This window comes from Sus scrofa, chromosome 2 (assembly GCF_054392235.1).
Source record: "Sus scrofa isolate SSC_HxYL_T2T_F1_AM1 chromosome 2, Sscrofa_HxYL_maternal_Yorkshire_Landrace_v2.0, whole genome shotgun sequence".
Taxonomy (NCBI): domain Eukaryota; kingdom Metazoa; phylum Chordata; class Mammalia; order Artiodactyla; family Suidae; genus Sus; species Sus scrofa.
Genome location: NC_139384.1, coordinates 80,315,887 through 80,336,315, shown reverse-complemented (window position 1 = coordinate 80,336,315; position 20,429 = coordinate 80,315,887). Strand labels below are relative to the sequence as shown.

The 20,429-nt window shown below is 47.8% G+C and overlaps 2 protein-coding genes across 2 annotated transcripts in view; both read left to right on the top strand.

The window, feature by feature from the left end:
• The window catches only part of KANK2 (KN motif and ankyrin repeat domains 2), a 468,727-nt gene that overhangs the window by 34,593 nt on the left and 413,705 nt on the right, over positions 1–20,429 (top strand). The gene's annotated exons all lie outside the window — the stretch shown is intronic.
• On the top strand, positions 308–6,257 carry SPC24 (SPC24 component of NDC80 kinetochore complex). Its single transcript, XM_021083851.2, has 5 exons — positions 308–471; positions 4,433–4,577; positions 4,724–4,828; positions 4,951–5,027; positions 6,040–6,257. The coding sequence occupies exons 1-5, from the start codon at positions 312–314 to the stop codon at positions 6,144–6,146; spliced, it is 594 nt and encodes a 197-aa protein (XP_020939510.1). The 5' UTR covers positions 308–311; the 3' UTR covers positions 6,147–6,257.

Genomic DNA, 20,429 nt, shown 5'->3' with positions numbered 1-20,429 from the left:
TGTGAGAATCCCACGCACACACCACAGCTCCAACAGAATGAGTTCACTGCTTCACCCGAAGAATCTCGCCCTGCGCACGATAGACCCGGGACCTGAGAAAAAAAAACAGCGTGCGCAGGCGCATCAGGCAAAGCTCCGGAGGCTCCCCTCCTCCGCGCAGACTGGCTCCAGACGATGACTGACAGAGGATTCGGCCGCCCTTTTTCGCTAATGATTGACGTGTGATTAACCCAATGGAAACTGGGATTTCCGGAAGGGAGGCGGGACTTATAGGGCTGTTAAATTTGCGCGGGATTGGTCCTGATGTAGTCATGGCGGCCTTCCGGGACATGGAAGAAGTGAGCCAGGGGCTGCTGAGCCTGCTGGGCGCCAACCGCGCTGAGGCGCAGCAACGGCGGCTGCTGGGGCGCCACGAGCAGATGGTGGAGCGGCTGCTGGAAACGCAAGACGGCGCCGAGCAGCGGCTGCGAGGTGAGGGCCGGGTGGGGGGTGGGGGGCGGGGGGCAGCCGGAATCCGCGTGATGGGAGGGGCGGCCAGGCCAGCCTCGAACCCTTTCCATTCTTGGCGCCCCCATCCCCTTCCGTAGTTCCTCGTGCGACCGGCGGGTGAGCGCCCTTCCTTTTGAGCCTCCGTTTCCCTACCTGTGAAATGGGCTTCAGGACAACAGCCACCTCCCAGGGGTTTAATGGTGAATATAAGAGTCGCAGGGTCTGGCCTACTTCTGAGCGCTCCGTGAACAGCTGGGGGACTCAGGGTTTGAATTGGAGCTCGGGTGTCAAAGCGCCATCTCTCGACTTTCCAGCTGTGAGATTTGAGATGACTGCCTTAACCTCGCCGTATCTGTTTCTCATAAAATGGTTGTGACAATAGTCCGTATCTTTCTGCTGAGGTTGTTCAGATGTTTTACTGAGCACCTGCTGTGTCCAGGCAGAGTGCCAGGCCTGGGGGGACAGCAGGGAACTAAACAAACAGAATCTCTTGGGCAAGAGGGGGCTGGTAGGCTAGTGGGGTGAGGCCAGGGGATAAAGAAGAATGAATTCGTCAGGAGGTGATGGGCTAAGGCGTTCAGCTGTTAACTCATGTGATCCCAATCCAGCGGCTTCCTTCTTAAAGCCTCAGTCTCCTCATCTGTGAAATGGGGCCGCTGATAGCATATACCCTCCCCCCCACCCCCGCCCTTAATGGATCAAAGTGAGGTTCATGGAGATGATGTCTGCACAGCAATGTGCCTTTGAAAGGGGAGGAAGGGAGGATGCCTTTGTTACAGCTTTTCTCATCATCAGGGGTTTTGTTGCTGTTGTTTGTTTTTCTTTGGCCCACGGCATGTGGAGTTCCCTGGGCCAGGGATCAGATCTGAGCCTCAGTTGCAACCTACACAGCAGCTGCAGCAACACCAGATCCTTTACCCACTGTGCCTTCTGGGATCAAACCCACGTCCCTGCCGCTGCACAGACATCATCCATCCTGTCGTACCACAGCAGGGACTCCGTTGTTGTTTTTTAAGGCTACAGACGTGTGTGTGCGTGTGCACGTGCACGAGTGCTACAGTTGACATAATGTAAGATTTACCATTTTGACTATTTTAAAGTGTGCAGTTCAGTGGCATTAAATATATTCACATTGTTGTACAACCATCACCCCCATCATGTCCAATATTCCATTATATGGATATTATGGATACACCACATTTTATTTATCCATTCATCCGTCAATGGACACTTGGGTTGCTTCCACCCCTTGGCTATTGTGAATAATGCTGCTGTGAACGTGGGTGTATAAATATCTCCTTCAGTCCCTGTTTTTGATTCTTTTTTGTATTTTCCCAGAAGTAGAAATGCTGGATCAGATGGGAATTTGATATTTAATTTTTTGAGAAACTGTCCTCTAGTTTTCCACTGCGGTTTCAGTGCCAGGGGTTTGTAATGCCTTTTTACCCTATAAGGGGGTGGCCGTTGGGTTGAGATTTGAATGACCTGGGAGCTAGCCATGCAGTGGCTCAGGGAACAGTGTTTTAGGCCCAGGGGACTGTCAGTGTGAAGGTTGTGAGGCGTGAACGAGCCTGGAGACCCAGGAGAAAGCAGTAGAAAATGAGGTCAGCAGCAACCAGACCTTGCCAGGCCTGTGAGCCCCTAGGAGGAGTTTGGATGTTAGTCTAAGCTTGATGGAGGTCCTGGTCAAGGTCTTCTGCTCTCTTTTCCTCCCCTCTTCTTCTCTCTTCTTTCTTTCCTCCTCTCCCTCTCCATTAACTCCCCCATCAGCATAACCCAGCTTGTCTGGGTTTCAGCAGAATGGATGGTTTTGGGTCAGGGAGACAAGAGTCAGTGTTGTAGGGAGCTGAGGCTTTGAACAAAAGGATTTGGTTCAGGAGTTCCTGTCGTGGCGCAGTGGGAACAAACATGAGGCTGCAGGTTTGATCCCTGCCCTCGCTCAGTGGTTAAGGATCTGGCGTTGCTGTGAGCTGTGGTGTAGGTCACAGATGCGGCTCGGATCTGGTGTTGCTGTGGCTGTGGTGTAGGCCAATAGCTGTAGCTACGTTTAGACCCCTAGCCTGGGACTCTCCATATGCCACAAGTGCAGCCCTAGAAAGCAAAAAAAGAAAAGGGGGAGGGGATCCAGTTCAGATCCCAGCTTTGGAGTCAAGTGCTGTGGACAAGTCACTGAACCTCTTTGGGCTTCTGCTCATCACCTCTCAAATGGGGGCCAGTGTTCCGCCCACAGAGGGTTGTGAGAGTTCAGTGAGTTAGGACTCCCTGGTCACCCATGGCACTTAGCACATGTTCAGGTAACAACAGCTTCTAAGGAAAGCCCGTGGGAAAGAGAGCATCCCCAGGGAGGGTCCCAGGAGGCTTGGTGGTTGTTTTGAGGGTAAATGCAGAGGGGGCAGGAAGGCTGTGTAAGAGATCCAGGCCCTCAGGTCTCCTGACAGGAAATCAGCAGGCACCGTCTAACACAGACAGATCAAGAAATAGCAGCATAAGCAAATTATTTTGAAATATGAACGTTGATGCCAGAGAAAACAGTGAAGAGTTTAAGTGGCTGCTTCAGAGGGTGGAGAGGCTTAGAGAAAGAGGGGTGTGTGTGTGCGTGCTAAATTTTTCACAACTATTGACATGTAGTGCTCTGATTAAAAATTAATATAAGTTTGTAAACATTTAAACACCGGTCCTTTGAGAAGCATTTTCATATGTGCCTTCTCTGAGTTGGCAGGTTTCTCTGACTCTACGGAAAGGAACACAGTAACCTTTTTAAGGTGTTTTTGATCTTTTTGGATGCCTTGTTCAAAATGTGTTTATTCTGAGTAGCTACTGGCGATCTGTGGTGAATTTAAGATGCAATCTCTGATTTGAAGAAGAAAGACAAGGAATAAATGGTCCAGTGTGATAGGGGCTGTTCTGGAAGTACAGTCCTGCCCCAGGAGGGAGAGGAGAGTGTCCAGCCACCTGAGTCAGGCATCACCCAGGAGGGCTTGAGGGCTTGTGTCCCCAGTGGTCAGGGACATCCCTGGAGGACAGGCAGGTGGAGGCCCAGGACCGAAAAATGTGGCATGTTTGCAGAGCGATGAGGCAACTTTGTAGCAGAGCAGAGGGAAGATCACACGGTGGGGGTGAAGAGTATGGAGAAAGGTTGGCAAGGATGGTGAAGGTACCCAGAGAGACCTGGACCTTATCCTGGAGACACTGGGAGCCATGGGAGATCTTTGAGCAGGGGAGTGATTTGACATTTGGCCTCTAAAACCTCCTCTGAAGGCAGAGAGCAGAAAGGTTTGGCAGCAGGAGAGCAAAGCAGGGCACAGCAGGGAGGCTGTTGGGGTGCTCTAGAGGGATGTAGGATCAGCGCAAGGAAGGAGTGTAGTTCGCCAGGCTGGATGGTAACTGGATGTGGAAAGTGAGTCCCAGGCTTGATGCTCAGGTGACAGGTTGCAGAGTGACCTCATAAATTAAGACTAGGTGTGTGGGAGTTCCCACTGTGGCTCAACAGAAACGAAACTGACTAGTATCCATGAGGATTCGGGTTCGATCCCCAGCCATGCTCATTGGGGTAAGGATCTGGCATTGCTGAAAGCTGTGGCATAGGTTGTGGATGGCTTGGAACCCACATTGCTGTGGCTGTGGCATAGGCTGATAGCTGCACAGCCTTTTAAAAAAAAAAAAAAAAAGACCAGGTGTGCAAAGAAGGACCAGATTTTATTACTTCGGGTGGATTCAACTGTGATTTGGTGAAATGGAGGCATTTAGGCAGGGTCCACGTGGGACTCTCTGGTGGGCGTTTGCCAATAGGACGATGGGTCCAGGAACTACAGGCAGAAATGAGAACGTGGCCAACGGTGGAAGCCTTGAGGCTGCAGGCAGATGAACCACCCTCCGCTCCAGGGCTCTCCGGGGGAGCCTGAGTTGAGGGGTGCACACCTCTCCCCCCCCACACCCCCCGCAGAGATCCTCACCTTGGAGAAGGAGGTGGCCCAGAGCCTTCTTGATGCAAAGGAGCAGGCACAGCAGGGCGGCACTCAGTTGCAGCAGCTTGAAGCCGAGCTTCAGAGGGCCAGCGAGGAGGACACCCAGCTGAAGGCCAGCCTCCTATATCCTTTGCTGCATGTTCGGAACGGCCGGGCCCCAGCTTCATCCAAGGGGTGTGTTCGTTCACGCTGGAAAACACGCCAGGCTTGGTGTTAGCACACGGGCAGCCCTCCCTCCAAGGCAAGGGGTCCTTAACTACCTGCTTTACTCAGCTCACCAGAGAGTTGAAGGAACTCAAAGACATCGAGGCTGATCTTGAAAGACAGGAAAGGGAGATCGACGAAGACACCACTGTCACCATCCCTTCAGCCGTGTAGGTCCACGGAGCACGTTTGTGTGTCAGTATGTGTGTGCACAGCCTGCAGCTCTTTGTTGGCGTCAGTGCTGGAGTAACTTCCTTTTCTTCTCCTTTTCTTTTTTCATCTTCTCACACAGGTATGTAGCTCAACTTTATCGCCGAATAAGTAAAATTGAGTGGGATTATGAGTGTGAGCCAGGGATGATCAAAGGCAGTATCCTTTGTGGAGAAAGTGGAGCTCTGCACTGTTGGTGGGCATGTTAAATGGTGCAGACACCACGATAGATTGTTAAAAAAAAAAAAAAATTGAGGGCGTTCCTGTTGTGGCACAGTGGAAACGAATCTGACTAGTACTCATGAGGATGTGGGTTTGATACCTGGCCTCACTCAGTGAGTTAGGGATCCGGCATTGCTGTGAACTGTGGTGTAGACCAGAAGCTGTAGCTCCAGTTCAGCCACTAGCCTGGGAACTTCCACATGCCGAGGGTGCGGCCCCAGAAAGCAAAAAAAATAAAATAATAAAAACAGGAGTTCCTCTTGTGGCTCAGTGGTTAATGCATCCGACTAGAAACCCTGAGGTTGCAGGTTCGATCCCTGGCTTCGCTCATTGGGTTAAGGATCCAGCATTGCTGTGGGCTGTGGTGTAGGTCGCAGACTTGGCTTGGATCTCACGTTGCTATGGCTCTGGCGTAGGCTGGGGGATACAGCTCCAATTTGACCCCTATATGCCACAGGGGCAGCCCTAAAAAGCCAAAAAAGGAGTTCCTGTCATGGCGCAGCAGTTGGCTAGTCTGACTGGGAACCATGAGGTTGTGGGTTTGGTCCCTGGCCTTGCTCAGTGGGTTAAGGATCCGGCATTGCCATGAGCTGTGGTGTAGGTTGCAGACACCGCTCGAATCCCGCGTTGCTGTGGCTCTGGCGTAGGCTAGCGGCTACAGCTCCGACTGGACCCCTAGCCTGGGAACCTCCATATGCCGTGGGAGGTGGCCCTAGAAAAGGCAAAAAAAAAGACCAAAAGAAAAAAAAAAAAAAAAAGTTTAAGGTGGTAAATATAATGTATCTAGTTTACCACAGTTTTTAAACAAAGACAGTGAATTCTCAGAATTCAACTTTTTGTTAATGAAAATTCGTTTCAGTCTCTGTCTTAATAATAACATTTCAGAGGCAGTATCCTTTTGTCAAGGGGGTTGGCTATGTGCTGGTTTTCCTTACATCTGCGCCCTCAGTCCATCACGGCCCCAGCATTGCCCAGCCCATCCACCTGGACAGCACCCAGCTCTCCAAGAAATTCATCAGCGACTATCTCTGGAGCTTGGTGGACACAGAGTGGTAGCCAGGAGCCTCTCGACTGTGTCTTAACAGTCCTACACAGTAGAATCAGCCGTGGTGGGCGGTCGGTGCCTTGGTGGTGAGATCAGCTTAAAATTAAATGTTTATACACAAATGAGGTTGTTTTTGTTTGTTTGTTTGTTTGTTTGTTTGTCTTTTGTCTTGTTGTTGTTGTTGTTGCTATTTCTTGGGCCGCTCCCGCGGCATATGGAGGTTCCCAGGCTAGGGGTTGAATCGGAGCTGTAGCCACCGGCCTACGCCAGAGCCACAGCAACGCAGGATCCGCACCGCGTCTGCAACCTACACCACAGCTCACGGCAACGCCGGATCGTTAACCCACTGAGCAAGGGCAGGAACCGAACCCGCAACCTCATGGTTCCTAGTCGGATTCGTTAACCACTGCGCCACGACGGGAACTCCTGTTTGTTTGTTTTTTAAACTGGATTTCTCCCCCTGTTCCCTGCTCTTGACTTTGGCCTCAGATGCTGGACTGGCCTCGGCTAGGTAACCAAAGGGAACTGACTCAACTGTGCCAGGCCTATGACTTCACATCTGTGGCAACACATACAAATGACACTGTAGTATCTGATGACAAATTCCAGGTCTTCCTCATCTGTGATTCAAGTTTAGTGCTTTTTATTCACTCATTCTCCGAGGGCCGCTGCATGCCCATAACTGTGCTGGGTACCCGAGACAAGTTGACGATGACAGGGATCCCTTCAGCCAAAGGAGGAGTCAAAAGTGATCCACCCTTGAGCTAGAGTCCAGGGCTCTCCGGCCAGGCAAGGGGCCTGCCCCAGAGGGTGGGGGCAGCAGTTATGCTAAGAGATTACGTTATGGAATGTATAGAGGCTTGTGCCTGGCTCCAGGGTGGGCTGTGTGTGTCAGAAACCACTGGTGGCCCCCCTGAATTCGTTTTCTGGTGAGGAAATCTTTGTAGCTGCCTAGTCAAAACAACATTTCCCAGCCTCCCTTGCAGTTAAATTCAAGACAGTGAAATGTAAAAGGAAGTGCTGTGTGTGACTTCTAGGAGGATCCTTAAAAGGCAAGGGAGTGTACTCTTTCCCTCTGTTTTCTGGAATTCGGGTGTTGTGATGGCTGGAGCCCTGGCAGCTGTAGTGCCAGGAGGGTAGCAATCCTTTAGGGATGACAAGAGCCTGGTTCCCTGATGATAGTGGAGCCAGGGATCAATGCCGGACATCTTTGGGGCCGGGAGCTAAACTATCATGTATATGTGTGTTATTTTGGTTTTTCTATCGCAAACAGACAAAGTAAACCCTAACTGATTCATCATGCAACTGAGGCTTGGGCCAGCCAATCGATGTGGTCACCTAACCCCCATTCTCAGTGACTGAGGAACTGCTAAGAGTGGGGAGCTTGTGGCCAGCCTGCCTGCCTGCCTGCCTAAGGGTAGAGAGTGAGAAGTAGGGTCCTGTTGATAGCAGGTGCCTCCTGGATACAGCTTTGCCTGAAGCCCTAGATTTTTTAGTTACATCAGCCTATGGGTATTGGGTTTTGTACACGTCTGTACAACTTACAATAAGTACAATTCATGTTTTTTGATCAGAGAGGGACATTCAAGGCAGAGAGAAGAGTAAGTTCTAGCAGCACCTGAGTACATCAAGTGGACACTAAAAACAGGCCCTTCTGGTGTCTCTCGGAGGTCCTAAGGTAATGAATCCTGCCTATTGGGCTCTAAAAAGGAGTTCATCTCTCTAAAATTGTAAGAAGTCCCAGTCCATCTGGCTCACAAAGAAAAATTCCCAGAAGAACTTGAGAGGTGCTGCTTTTATGCTAAGGGCCTTGGCTTTACATATTCAAGGAAAGGGTCACATAAGCCTCCTTGGGTTGTTTTCATTTTCAAGGTTGGCAGAGTTTTTTATGATGCGAAGAAGCAGCAGAACCCCTCATTTGTACCCTTGGCCTCCAAAGGACAAAAGCCTTGACCTAGACCAGGATATTCCCGCCTCTGCCTTTGTGACGTTGTGGCCAGGCCGCTCTGTCTGGTGTGGGCTATTCTGGACGTAGTAGGATATCTGGCTTCCATCCTGATATCCATATTCTTGGCATATGCCAAGAATACACCCTTGTCACAACAATGCTGGGAGGGCCACACACATGGCAGCCCACCTGCCTTGCAGCCTTGACCAGGAACCAGTCAGTCATCCTCCAAAGTCAGCTGAAGGGCTGCTGTCACCTTGATGGCCATTCCTGCTGACAGAGCCAGCCTCCACTGGCTCCCCTGCATGAATGCTTCCCCCTCCCAGCCCCCCACCCCAGTAGACCTGGCTCAGCTGAGGGTCCTAGGGCAGGGAGAGAGGTGTACCACTCTCAGACTTTTGGGCAGAGTCCCTGGGAGAGAAAGCAAGTATTGGGTGGGTGAAGTTACAGGCCCAGGCTAATCCCCATGGGCCTGTTCCCCTGCCTCAAGCAATCACCTCACTTTGTTCTGGGAAGGACACAGGAGGCGTTGTCCGCCTGAAGCCCCGTGTCCCCAAGTAGAAGAAGGTTGCTTGAGGGAGGCTGCACAGACCCAGGTTCAGAGGGGCCATGTCTCTGTCTCCCCAGGCAGCCCCCGCGACTGGCCCAAGGAGTGAGCAAGTGGGTTAAGAACGCAGCAGGACCCAGCGGGCGGGTTCAGGGAGGTGCTGAGCTCACAGGGGCCGGGAGAGGCCTGGCCCTCCACATGCCTGGGCCCTGACTCACTGCCCAGCACTGGCCGGACGCCCGGACCGCCTTGGCCCTGTGGCTTCCAGCCTGCACCCCCACCCCCGCCCCTGCCTGCTCTTCCTCCGAGAAACGACCTATCAGTGGCCACCAGCTCTTTCCCAAATTTTGGAGGCCAGCCAGGAGCCCACAGAGCGCTCGGCCAGCCTGGTTGAGGTGGGAGCAGGATTGGCAACCCCCAAACCCAGAGGTAATTGAGGAACCAAGGCCTTGCACCTGCATCACTAAGACCTGACCCCATGCGCTGCCTCCCCCCCTCCACACCCGCTCCTCCTCCTGCACCCCCTCAGGCTAGCACCATCCCAAGCCAGTGGGGAGAAGCCATTTTTCACGAGGAGAAACTGAGGCACAGCCTGGTCCAGTCAGTTGCCCAAAGTCGCAGGACAATGACACCTTAGAAGGCTGAACTCACCAGTGGGGCCCTAGGGTCTGTGGAGGAGCATCTTGGTTTTTCAGGTGAGACACAGCCTCTGCGGCTCCTGTCCCTTGTCCCAGGTCACCCAGGTAGAAGGAAACCAAGCAAGGACTGGAACTCAGGTGTGTGCTTGGTGGAGACCTACCTACTGGGCAATGAAAAACCAAAATAACAAGTTCTAGATACTTTAAAATCACCAGTGATCAGCGGTTGCCATATATCCACACACCTGGCCAGTCTGGCTTATATTGGTGGTGCTCATATTGGTTATTGGTGCTTATATTAGTTATTGGTGTTTCTGGGGAAAATTCCCCAGGGTATGTGGAAGTCAAGAGGCTGAACCTCTCAAGCAGACCTCTGGCAAGTTTGGTGGGCCGAGGCTGGGGAGAGGCTGGGAGAACTGGTCACAGGGGAGTGACACAGACATGACAGTGCTTGGACCACTCTCAGGAAGGCACCAGGAGGCACCAGCCTCCCCAGCTGACTCAGAAGTGTGTACTGGGTAACCGTGAGCCACACTCCAGTGGATGCCATGAGCAGGTGCTGTGTGCCGGCTTCCAGTGTCCTTACAGGTGATCAAACAAGCATAGAGATGGCAAGCTATTTGTGGAAGGTTTCACAGCTGATGGGTGGCAGAGCCCGCATTAGAGCTGGATCCACAACTTGTACTCTCTTTTTTTTTGTTTTGTTTTTTTTTTTTTCTCTTTTTGCCATTTCTTGGGCCGCTCCTGTGGCATATGGAGGTTCCCAGGCTAGGGGTTGAATCGGAGCTGTAGCCGCCGGCCTACGCCAGAGCCACAGCAACGCAGGATCTGAGCCAAGTCTGCCACCTACACCACAGCTCACGGCAACGCTGGAACCTTAACCCACTGAGCAAGGCCAGGGACCGAACCCTCAACCTCATGGTTCCTAGTCAGATTTGTTAACCACTGAGCCACGACGGGAACTCCCCACAACTTGTACTCTTAACCCAGACCTATGATTGAGATCATCTCAGTGATAAAGCTGTAACTGTTTGGGTGATGCCTCTATGGGAGGCCCAGGGAGAGAGAAGTCATTTGAGCCCAGATAGACCAGAGTCCCTGGGAATAAAAATGTGGAGACTGGAGTTCCCGACTAGGAACCATGAGGTTGCGAGTTCAATCCCTGATCTTGCTCAGTGGGTTAAGGATCCAGCGTTGCCGTGAGCTGTGGTGTAGGTTGCAGACGGGGCTCAGATCTGGCGTTGCTGTGGCTAAGGTGTAGGCCGGTGGCTTCAGCTCCGATTCAACCCCTAGCCTGGGAATCTCCATATGCCACAGATGTGGCCTTAGAAAAAGACAAAAAAAAAAAAAAAAAAAAAAAAAATGTGGAGACAGTGATCCTTGCAGGGGGAACAGTAAATGCAAAAGGTAGGTGTTCAGAGGCAGCCGAGGGGCCAGCATGGAGAGGACCACAAGGCCACAGGGCTGGATCATGCCAGGCCTGCAGTCCTCAATGAGACATGAGGAGGATTTTCGGATTGGGGAGGGGCCCCAGAGTTGGGGCTTGGGGAAAGGGAAGCCTGACAGTGGCCTCTTGACACACGTCATGGTGCAGAGCCCAGTGGACTAGGGGGCTAGTCTCACTGAACCCCCAAGCTCCCCCCTCCATCCCACTCACAGCCATGTGTACAGCGTGGGAGAGGAGGCAGGGGTGAGCAGAGCAGCTGTGCTGGGGAGGAGCCCCTTCACCCAGGGCAGGAGTCAGTGCTGAAACCTGAGCTGCCTGGAGGGGAGGCAGGACAGGTCCCAGGAGTCCTGGAGGCTGTCCCCGCACTGGCCTCCACTCCCGGACACACGCTGCTGCCCTGCTTGGTGGGGTGGATGATCTGACCAGTGACCGCTCAAACTCCAACTCTCAGCTGCTCTCTCATCCCTTCATCAACAAGGGAATTCACTTCCTGGGGGAGGGGAGAGGGCTCAGATGGGGGAGGGGCCGGCATGGGGACAGCTCTCCCCCCCTTTCCTCCCTCCCTTCCTGCCCCCCCTTCCCTCCCACGGACCTGGGCTCAGCCCAGCAGGCTCCAGCCTGACTCACCACAGGCAGCTGTGGTTTCGGATGCCGGGCTGGGGGCGGCAGAGGACACGAGTTGGGGCGACAGGCTTGGGGGAGCAGTTTCCTCCCACTGTCCAGCCGGTCCTGGCCAGAGCTGTTGAGCCGGTGGAGAGGGGGAGGTCAGGGTCCCTCATGCCTGCACCTTGTTCTCTAGGTCCAGTCTGCTCCCCACCCCTTTGTGGGGCTGGGCCCACCGACCAGCTCCAAGTGACATTCACACCTTTCCCTAGGGGACCCCACTGGAGCACAGAGAGGACCACCACCAGGCTGCCCCCACCCCCCTGCGCGCCCTCGGGCTCCTGGAGGAGAGAGGCAAATGGGGGTTGGGTCCCACTAGGAATTGCGGGAGCCCAGCCCTGTGACCCAGTCTCCATTTTCCCATCCCTAAAATGGGCTTTGGGCTTGTCCCCTACTTAGGCAGCAGAGGAGTTAACCCCCCAAAAGCATTTGCTTTTATTTGTCCTGAGGTTCTAATCCTGAGTGTCTGTGTCACACTCAGTGCCATGAAGGGGGTGCCTGCCGAAGGATTTCAGTAACTACCCGCTCCCTTAATGGAAAATTGCCTAGGCCAGAGACCAGAAGCTTCCATCACCTCTGGCCTCTCCCAGACTCTGCCTCACTTCGGGACCTCCTAAGTTCTGCCCCACCCGCCCCTGGCGGCACCCTCGGCCCCTCCAGCGTGCCTGGCCACTCAGGCTCATTTGTCCAGTTTGCCACACGGCTGAGCATGAAGTCAGTCAATCAAACAATTATCGACCGTCCGTGTGTGCAGGCCCCGGACACTTCCTGTGCGGTCTGCTCAGCTTTCGCCCCCAGAGGCATTTTGGAACCTTCCCAGGACAAAAGGCGGAAGGAAGGAAGGAAGTGCCACCCAGTGGACACAGAAAAGATAACAGTCCCTGCGGCTCCTGGTGCTTCTCTCCACCAGATCGCCTGGCACTCGCCAAGCTGGGGAGGTGGAGATCAGCAACGCCGCCACTTCACTTGGGGAAACTGAGGCTCTGATGGATCCAAGGTCATCCAGCTCAACCCAGGCCGCCTGGCCCAGTATGTGCTCTTTCTTCCCACATTGGCCCCACACTCCGGGTCTTTTGCTCCTGGGCCCATCACTGCCATCTCTCAGTCCACTCTGTAAGGCAGGGAAACCCCATTTCACAGGTCCCGCTGGGTTCAGCCCACGGAGGGTACTGGTGGAAGGGGTCCTGGAGGTGGGGAGAGGCCTGAGTCTGCCATGGACCGGTCTCCAAGGTTCCCATAGCTCCTGGGCTCCGGGAGCAGGGCATCTTCCTCTGCTGTTATTTGTGGATGACTTCTTGTTTCTGCATCTGGTCTTTTTATTTATTTATTTATTTATTTTAGTAGTATTTAGCATTATTCTCAGTTGTAGTCTGATATACATAACATAAACTTTATTTTTTTGGCTGCATCTGCTGCATGCAGAAGTTCCTAGGGCCAGGGGTCGTACCTGGGCCACAGCAGTGCCCAGAGCCACTGCATTGACAACACAGGATCCTTATTAACCTCCTGAGCCACCAGGAAACTCCCTGAACTTTACCATCTAAACCATGTTGCAGGAGTTCCAGTTGTGGGGCAATGGAATCTCCAGTGTCTCTGGGACACTGGGATGCAGGTTCAATCCCCAGCTTGGCACAGTGGGTTAAGGATCTGGCATTGTCTAGCAGCAGTAACTATGGCTCAGATCTGATCCCTGCTCTGGGAATTCCATATGCCACAAGGTGGCCAAAAAAGAAAAAACAGAAAAAGCATGCTGCAGCTCAGTGGCATTACGCACACTCCCATTGTGCCACCATCCCCACCATCCATACAGCTCTTTCCTCTTGCAAACCTGAAAGCCTGTACCGATTACCTGCCAACTCCCCATCCCTGTCCCTCAGCCCCTGGCACCCGCTGTCCTACTTTCTGTCTCTAGGAATTTGACTACACTAGTGACTTCATGTAAGCGGAATCAGACAGTAGTTATCTTTTTGTAACTGACTGATTTCCCTTTAGCACAATGACCTCGAGATCTATCCATGTCTTAGCCCGTGTCCCAGTTTTCTTTCTTTTTCAGGCTGAAAAATATTCCATTGTATATATACACATATTTTTTACCTCTTCACCTGTGGATGGACATGTGGGTTGTTTCCACCTTTGGCTATTGCAAATAATTCTATGAACTCAGGTGTGCAAATATTTAGGTCACTGATTTCAATTCTTCTGTGTTTATATACCCAGAAATGGAACTGCTGGATCACATGATAGTTCCCTTTTTTTTTTCTTTTTTTCCTTTTTCCTTTTTTGGCCTCCCTGCAGCATATGGAGGTCCCAGGTTAGGGATCAGATCTGAGCTGCATTTGTGACCTAAGCCACAGCTGCAGCAACACCAGATCCTTTGACTCACTGTGACAGGCCAAGGATTGAACCTGTGTCCTGGAGCTGCAGAGATGCTGCCAATCCTGTTGCAGCACAATGGGAACTCTGATAGTTCTTTCTTTTTTTTTTTTTTTAATGTGATCTCTTGCAGGTATGAGGTTATTTCAATATTGGGAACTGGTACTAATTAACAAGGTTTCAACAGGGTAATAAGTTACCCATTTTGGTGTCTGCGTGTTGTAAACTTTTTTTTAAAAACTCAGTTTTATATATTTATAGTAGTACAAGCATCATCATAACCCAGTTTTATAGCATTCCCATCCCTCCCCCCACAACCTGTCTTCTTTGGTAACTGTAAGTTTTTCAAAGTCTCTGAGTCGGTTTCTGTTCTGCAAAGAAGTTCATTGTATCCTGTTTTTAGATTCCACATATTAGTGATAGCATATAACATTTGTGTCTGTCTAACTTCACTTAGCATGATAATTTCCAGGTCCATCCATGTTGCTGCAAATGCCGTTATTCCATTCCTTTTTATGGCTGAGTAATGTTCCATTGTGTTTATGTACCACATCTTCCTTAGCCACTCCTCTCTCCGTGGACATTTAGGTTTCTTCCATGTCTTGGCGATTGTATATAGTGCTGCAATGAACATTGGAGTACATGTATCTTTTCAAGTCATGGGTTTTCTCTGCATAGATGTCTAGGAGTGGGATTGTTGGATCAAATGGTAATTCTCTTTTTAGTTCTGTGAGGAATCTCCATACTGTTTTCCATAGTGGTCGCACAAATTTACATTCCCACTGACAGTGTAAGAAGATTCCCTTTTCTCTATACCCTCTCCAACATTTATTGTTTGTAGTCTCTTTGATGATGGCCATTCTGGCTGGTGTAAGGTGGTACCACATAGTCATTTTCATTTGCATTCCTCTGATAATTAGTGATGTCGAATATCTTCTCATGTGTGTTTTGGCGATCTGTATGTCTTCTTCAGAGAATTGTCTATTTAGATCTGCCCATTTTTTAATGGAGTTGTTTGTTTTTTTGGTATTGAGCTGCAGGAGGTGTTTTTATATTTTGGGGATTAATCCCTTGTCAGTCACTTCATTTGCAAATGTTTCCTCCCATACTGTGGGTTGTCTTGTTGTTGTTGTTGTTTTTATTTTTATTTTTTTATTTTTTATTACTCAAATGAATTTATCACATCTGTAGTTGTATAATGATCATAACAATCTGATTTCACAGGATTTCCATCCCACAGCCCAGGCACATCCCCCCACCCCCCAAACTGTCTCCTCCCGAGACCATAAGTTTTTCAATGTCTGTGAGTCAGCATCTGTTCTCCAAAGAAGTTCAGTCTGTCCTTTTTTCAGCTTCCACATGTCAGTGAAAGCATTTGATGTTGGTGTCTCATTGGATGGCTGACTTCACTTAGCATGATAGTTTCTAGGTCCATCCGTGTTGCAAAAAATGCTGGTATTTCGATCTTTTTTAATGGCTGAGTAATATTCCATTGTGTATATGTACCACATCTTCTTGATCCACTCCTGCATCGATGGACATTTGGGTTGTTTCCATGTCTTGGCTATTGTAAATTGTTGCAATGACCATCGGAGTACGTGTGTCTTTGCGAGTCGTGGTTTTCTCTGGGTAGATGCCCAGGAGTGGGATTGCTGGATCAAATGGTAGTTCTATGTTTAGTTTTCTGAGGAATCTCCATACTATTTTCCACAGTGGTTGCACCAATTTACAATCCCACCATGTCGTTTTGTCTTGTTTAGGGTTTTCTTTGCTGTGAAAAACTTTTCAGCTTAATTAGGTCCTTTTTTTTATTTTAATTGTCTTTATTCTAGGAGGTGGATCTGAGAAGCTATTGCTGTGGTTTATGTCAGAGAGTGTTTGGCCTATGTTTTCCTCTAAGAGATTTATACTATCCAGTCTTTTTTTTTTTTTTTTTTTTTTTTGTCTTTTTGTTGTTGTTGTTGTTGTTGCTATTTCTTGGGCCGCTCCCGCGGCATATGGAGGTTTCCAGGCTAGGGGTTGAATCGGAGCTGTAGCCACCGGCCTACGCCAGAGCCACAGCAACGCAGGATCCGAGCCGCGTCTGCAACCTACACCACAGCTCACGGCAACGCCGGATCGCTAACCCACTGAGCAAGGGCAGGGACCGAACCCGCAACCTCATGGTTCCTAGTCGGATTCGTTAACCACTGCGCCACGACGGGAACTCCACTATCCAGTCTTATATTTAGGTTTTTAATCCATTTTGAGTTTATTTTTGTGTATGGTGTTAGGGAGTGTTCTAATTTCATTCTTTTACATGTAGCTGTCCAGTGTTCCCAGCACCACTTATTGAAGGGGCTGTCTTCTCTCCATTGTATATTCTTGCTTCCTCTGTCATAGATTTGTTGACTGTAGGCGCGTCAGTTTAATTCTGGGCTTTCTATCCTGTTCCACTGATCTATATTTCTGTCTTTGTGTCAGTACCATTCTGTCTTGATGACTGTAGGTTTGCAGTATAGTCTGAAGTGAGGAAGCCTGATTCCTGCAGCTCCATTTTTCTTTGTCAGGATGGCTTTGGCTAGTCTGGGGCTTTTGTGCTTCCAAACTTTGTTCTAGTTCTGTAAAAACGCCATTGGTAATTTGATAGGGAATGCATTGACTCTGTAGATTGCCTTTGGCAGTATAGTCATTTTGACAATATTGATTCTTCCAATCCTAAAGCATGGTATATCTTTCCATCTGTTTGTGTCATCTTTGATTTCTTTCATCAGCGTCTTATAATTTTCAGAGTACAGAACTTTTGTCTCATTAGGTAGGTTTACTCCTAGGTATTTTATTCTTTTTGATGTGGTGGTAAATGGGATTGTTTCCCTATTTCTCTTTCCGATCTTTCATTGTTAGTATAGGAATGAAGTTGATTTCTGTGTATTAATTTTGTATCTTGAAACTTTACCAAATTCATTGATGAGCTCTACCAGTTTTCTGGTAATGTCTTTAGGATTTTCTAGGTGTAGTATCATGTCATCTGCAAACAGGGATAGTTTTACTTCTTCCTTTCCAATTTGGATTCTTTAATTTCTTTTTCTTCTCTCATTGTCATGGCTAGGACTTCCAAAACTGTGTTGAATAGTATTTGGCAAGAGTGGACATTCTTGTCTTTTTGCTTATCTTAGTAGGAATTCTTTTAGCTTTTCACCATTGAGAATGATGTTAGCTGTGAGTTTATCATTTATGGCCTTTATGATATTGAGTTAAGTTCCCTTTATGCCCACTTTCTGGAGGGTTTTTATCAGAAATAGGTGTTGGATTTTGTCAAAAGCTTTTTCTGCATTTATTGAGAGGATCATATGGTATTTATTCTTCAGTTTGTTAATGTGGTATATCACACTGATTGATTTGCAGATTTTGAAAACTCCTTTCATCCCTGGGATAAATCCCACCTGATCATGATGTATAATCCTTTTAATGTATTGTTGTATTTGGTTTGCTAGTATTTTGCTGAGGACTTTTGCATCTATGTTCATCAGTGATATCGGCCTGTAATTTTCTTTTTTTATGGTATCTTTGTGTTGTTTTGGTATCAGGGTGATGGTGGCCTCATAGAGTGAGTTTGGGAGTGTTCCTTCTGCAGTTTTTTGGAATAGTTTCAGAAGGATAGGTGTTAACTCTTCTCTAAATGTTTGATAGAATTTGCTTGTGAAGCCATCTAGTCCCAGACTTTTGTTTTTTTGGAAATTTTTAAATCTCAGTTTCAATTTCAGTACTTGTGATTGGGCCATTCATCCTTACTATTTCATCTTGGTTTACTCTTGCAAGTACTCTTATACTTTTCTAAGAATTTGTCCATTTCTTCTAGGTTGCCCATTTTATTGAAATACAGTTACTTGTAATTATCCTTTGTATTTCTGTGATGTCCATTGTAACATCTCCTTTTTCATTTCTAAATTTTATTGATTTGAGTCCTCTCTCTTTTTTTCTTGATGAGTCTGGCTAAGGGTTTATCAATTTTGTTGAGCTTTTCAAAGAACCAGCTTTCGGTTTCATTGATTTTTTTCTGTGTTTTCTTCATTTCTATTTCATTTCTGCTCTGATCTTTATGATTTCTTTCCTTCTGCTCACTTTGAGTTTTGTCTGTTCTTCTTTCTCTAGTTGCTTTAGGTGTGAAGTTAAGTTGTTTATTTGAGATTTTTCTTGTTTTCTGAAGTAGGCTTATATTGCTATAAACTTCCCTCTTAGAACTGCTTTTGCTGCATCCCATAGGTTTTGGATTGTTGTGTCTTTGTTGTCATTTGCTTCTAGGTATTTTTTAATTTCCTCTTTCATTTCTTCAGTGATTCTTTGATTGTTTAGTAGCATGTTGTCTAGTTTCCACATGTTTGTGTGTTTTGCAGGCTTTTTTCTTCTGGTTGATTTCAGTTGTATAGTGTTGTGGTCAGAAAAGATGCTTGATGCGATTTCAGTTTTCTTCAATTTACTGAGACTTGATTTGTGGCCCAGAATGTGATCTATTCCCAAAGAATGTTCTGTGCGCACTTGAGAAAATATATATTCTGCTGCTTTTTAACGGAATGTTCTATAAATATCTATTAAGCCCATCGGGTCTAATGCATCATTTAGGGCTTGTGTTTCCTTGCTAATTTTCTGTCTGGATGATCTGTCCATTGCTGTAAGAAGGGTTAAAGTCCCCTGCTATTATTGTGTCATTGTCAATTTCTCCTTTTAAGGTTGTTAGCAGTTGCCTTATATATTGAGGTGATCCTATGTGGGGTGCATATATATTTACAATTGTTATATCTTCTTCTTCTTGGATTGATCCTTTGATCATTATGTAATGTCCTTCTTTGTCTCTTATAGTATTCTTTATTTTAATGTCTATTTTGCCTGATAAGAGCATTGCTACTCCAGCTTTCTTTTGATTTCCATTTGCATGGATATTTTCTTCTATCCTCTCAGTTGTATGTGTCCCTAGAACTGAGGTGGATCTCTTGAAGACAGCATATATATGGATCTTGTTTTTGTATCCATTCAGCCAGTCTTTATCTTTTGGTTGGGCACTTAGTCTATTTACATTTAAGGTGATTATTGATATATATGTTCTTATTGCCATTTTATTAATTGTTGGTCACTTTTCTTCCCTTCTCTTGTTCTCGTCTCTTGTGGTTTGATGACTATCTTTAGTGCTGTGTTTGGATTGCTTTTTTTTATTTGTGTGTATATCTATTGTAGTTTTTTGGTTTGCAGTTACCATGAAGTTTTGTTACGAGTCTATATATACGAGATTGCTTTAAGTTGTTGGTCTCTTAATTGCAAGTGCATCTCCAGTATCCTGTATTTGTACCCTTCTCTTCTCACAATTTCTGGTTTTGGTAGCATATTTGTGTGTGGATGATTTCCTACCCTTCCTATATGTATGCCTTTACTGGTGAGCCTTGTCATTTGTGATATTTTTCTCACTGTGGCCTTTTCTTTTCCACCTAGAGAAGTTCTTTTAGTATTTGTTGTAAAGTGGTTTAGTGGTGCTGAAATCTCTTATCTTTTGCTTGTCTGTGAAGATTTTGATTTCTACTTCAAATCTGATGAGAGCTTTGCTGGATAGAGTAATCTTGGTTGGAGGTTTTTTCCCTTTCATCACTTTAAGTATATCATGCCACTCCCTTCTGGCCTGCAGAGTTTCTGATGAAAAATCTGCCCCGATAACTTTATCAGGGTTCCCTTGTATGTTATTTATTTCTTTTCCTTAGCTACTTTCAATATTTTATCTTTGTCTTTAATTTTGGTAATTTGATTAATCTGTGTCTTGGGGGTGTTCCTCTTTGGGTTTATTTTATATGCTGCTTATGCTTCTTGGATTTGAGTGAGTGATTCCTTTCCCATGTTAGGGAAGTTTTCAGCTATTATCTCTAAATATTTTCTCTGGCCCTATCTCTCTTTCTTCTTCTGGCACCCCTGTAAACATGGATCTTTGTGCATTTAACATTGTCTCAGAGTTCTCTTACACTGTCTTCATTTCTTCATTCTTTTTTCTCTTTTCAGTTCTGCATCAATGATTTCCACTAATCTTTCACCTCAATTATTCGTTCTTTTTTTTTTTTTGTCTTTTCTAGGGCCACATCCACAGCACATGGAGGTTCCCAGTCTAGGGGTTGAATCAGAGCTGTAGCTGCTGGCCTACGCCAGAGCCACAGCAACGCAGGATCCAAGCCACGTCTGCAACCTACACCACAGCTCACAGCAACGCTGGATCCTTAACCTACTAAGCAAGGCCAGGGATCGAACCCAAAACTTCATGGTTCCTAGTCACATTTGCTAACTGCTGAGCTACGACAGGAATTCCTCAATTATTTGTTCTGCTGCTGCCTGTATTCTGCTCTTGGTTCCTTCTAGTGTATTTTTTATTTTAGTCATTGTATTTTGCATCTCTGCTTGCTTAATCCTTAAATCTTCTATTTCTTTGCTCAGTGTTTCTTTATCAATCTTTGCCTCCAGTTTATTTCCAGAATTTTTTTTGTTTTTTGTTTGTTTGTTTATTTGTCTCTTGAGGGCCACAACCTGTGGCATATGGAAGTTCCCAGGCTACAGGTTGAATCTGAATCAGAGCTCTAGCTGCCGGCCTATACTGCAGCTCACGGCAATGCTAGATCCTTAACCCACTGAGCGAGGCCAGGGATTGAACCCCCATCCTCACAGCTCCTAGTC

Excerpts from the sequence above, each read along its gene's own strand:
- SPC24 (XM_021083851.2), top strand. The coding sequence starts at position 312 with ATGGCGGCCTTCCGGGACATGGAAGAAGTGAGCCAGGGGCTGCTGAGC. Across the intron at positions 472-4,432 it reads CGCCGAGCAGCGGCTGCGAG|AGATCCTCACCTTGGAGAAG; the intron begins GTGAGGGCCGGG and ends CACCCCCCGCAG. Across the intron at positions 5,028-6,039 it reads GCCAGGGATGATCAAAGGCA|TCCATCACGGCCCCAGCATT; the intron begins GTATCCTTTGTG and ends CTGCGCCCTCAG.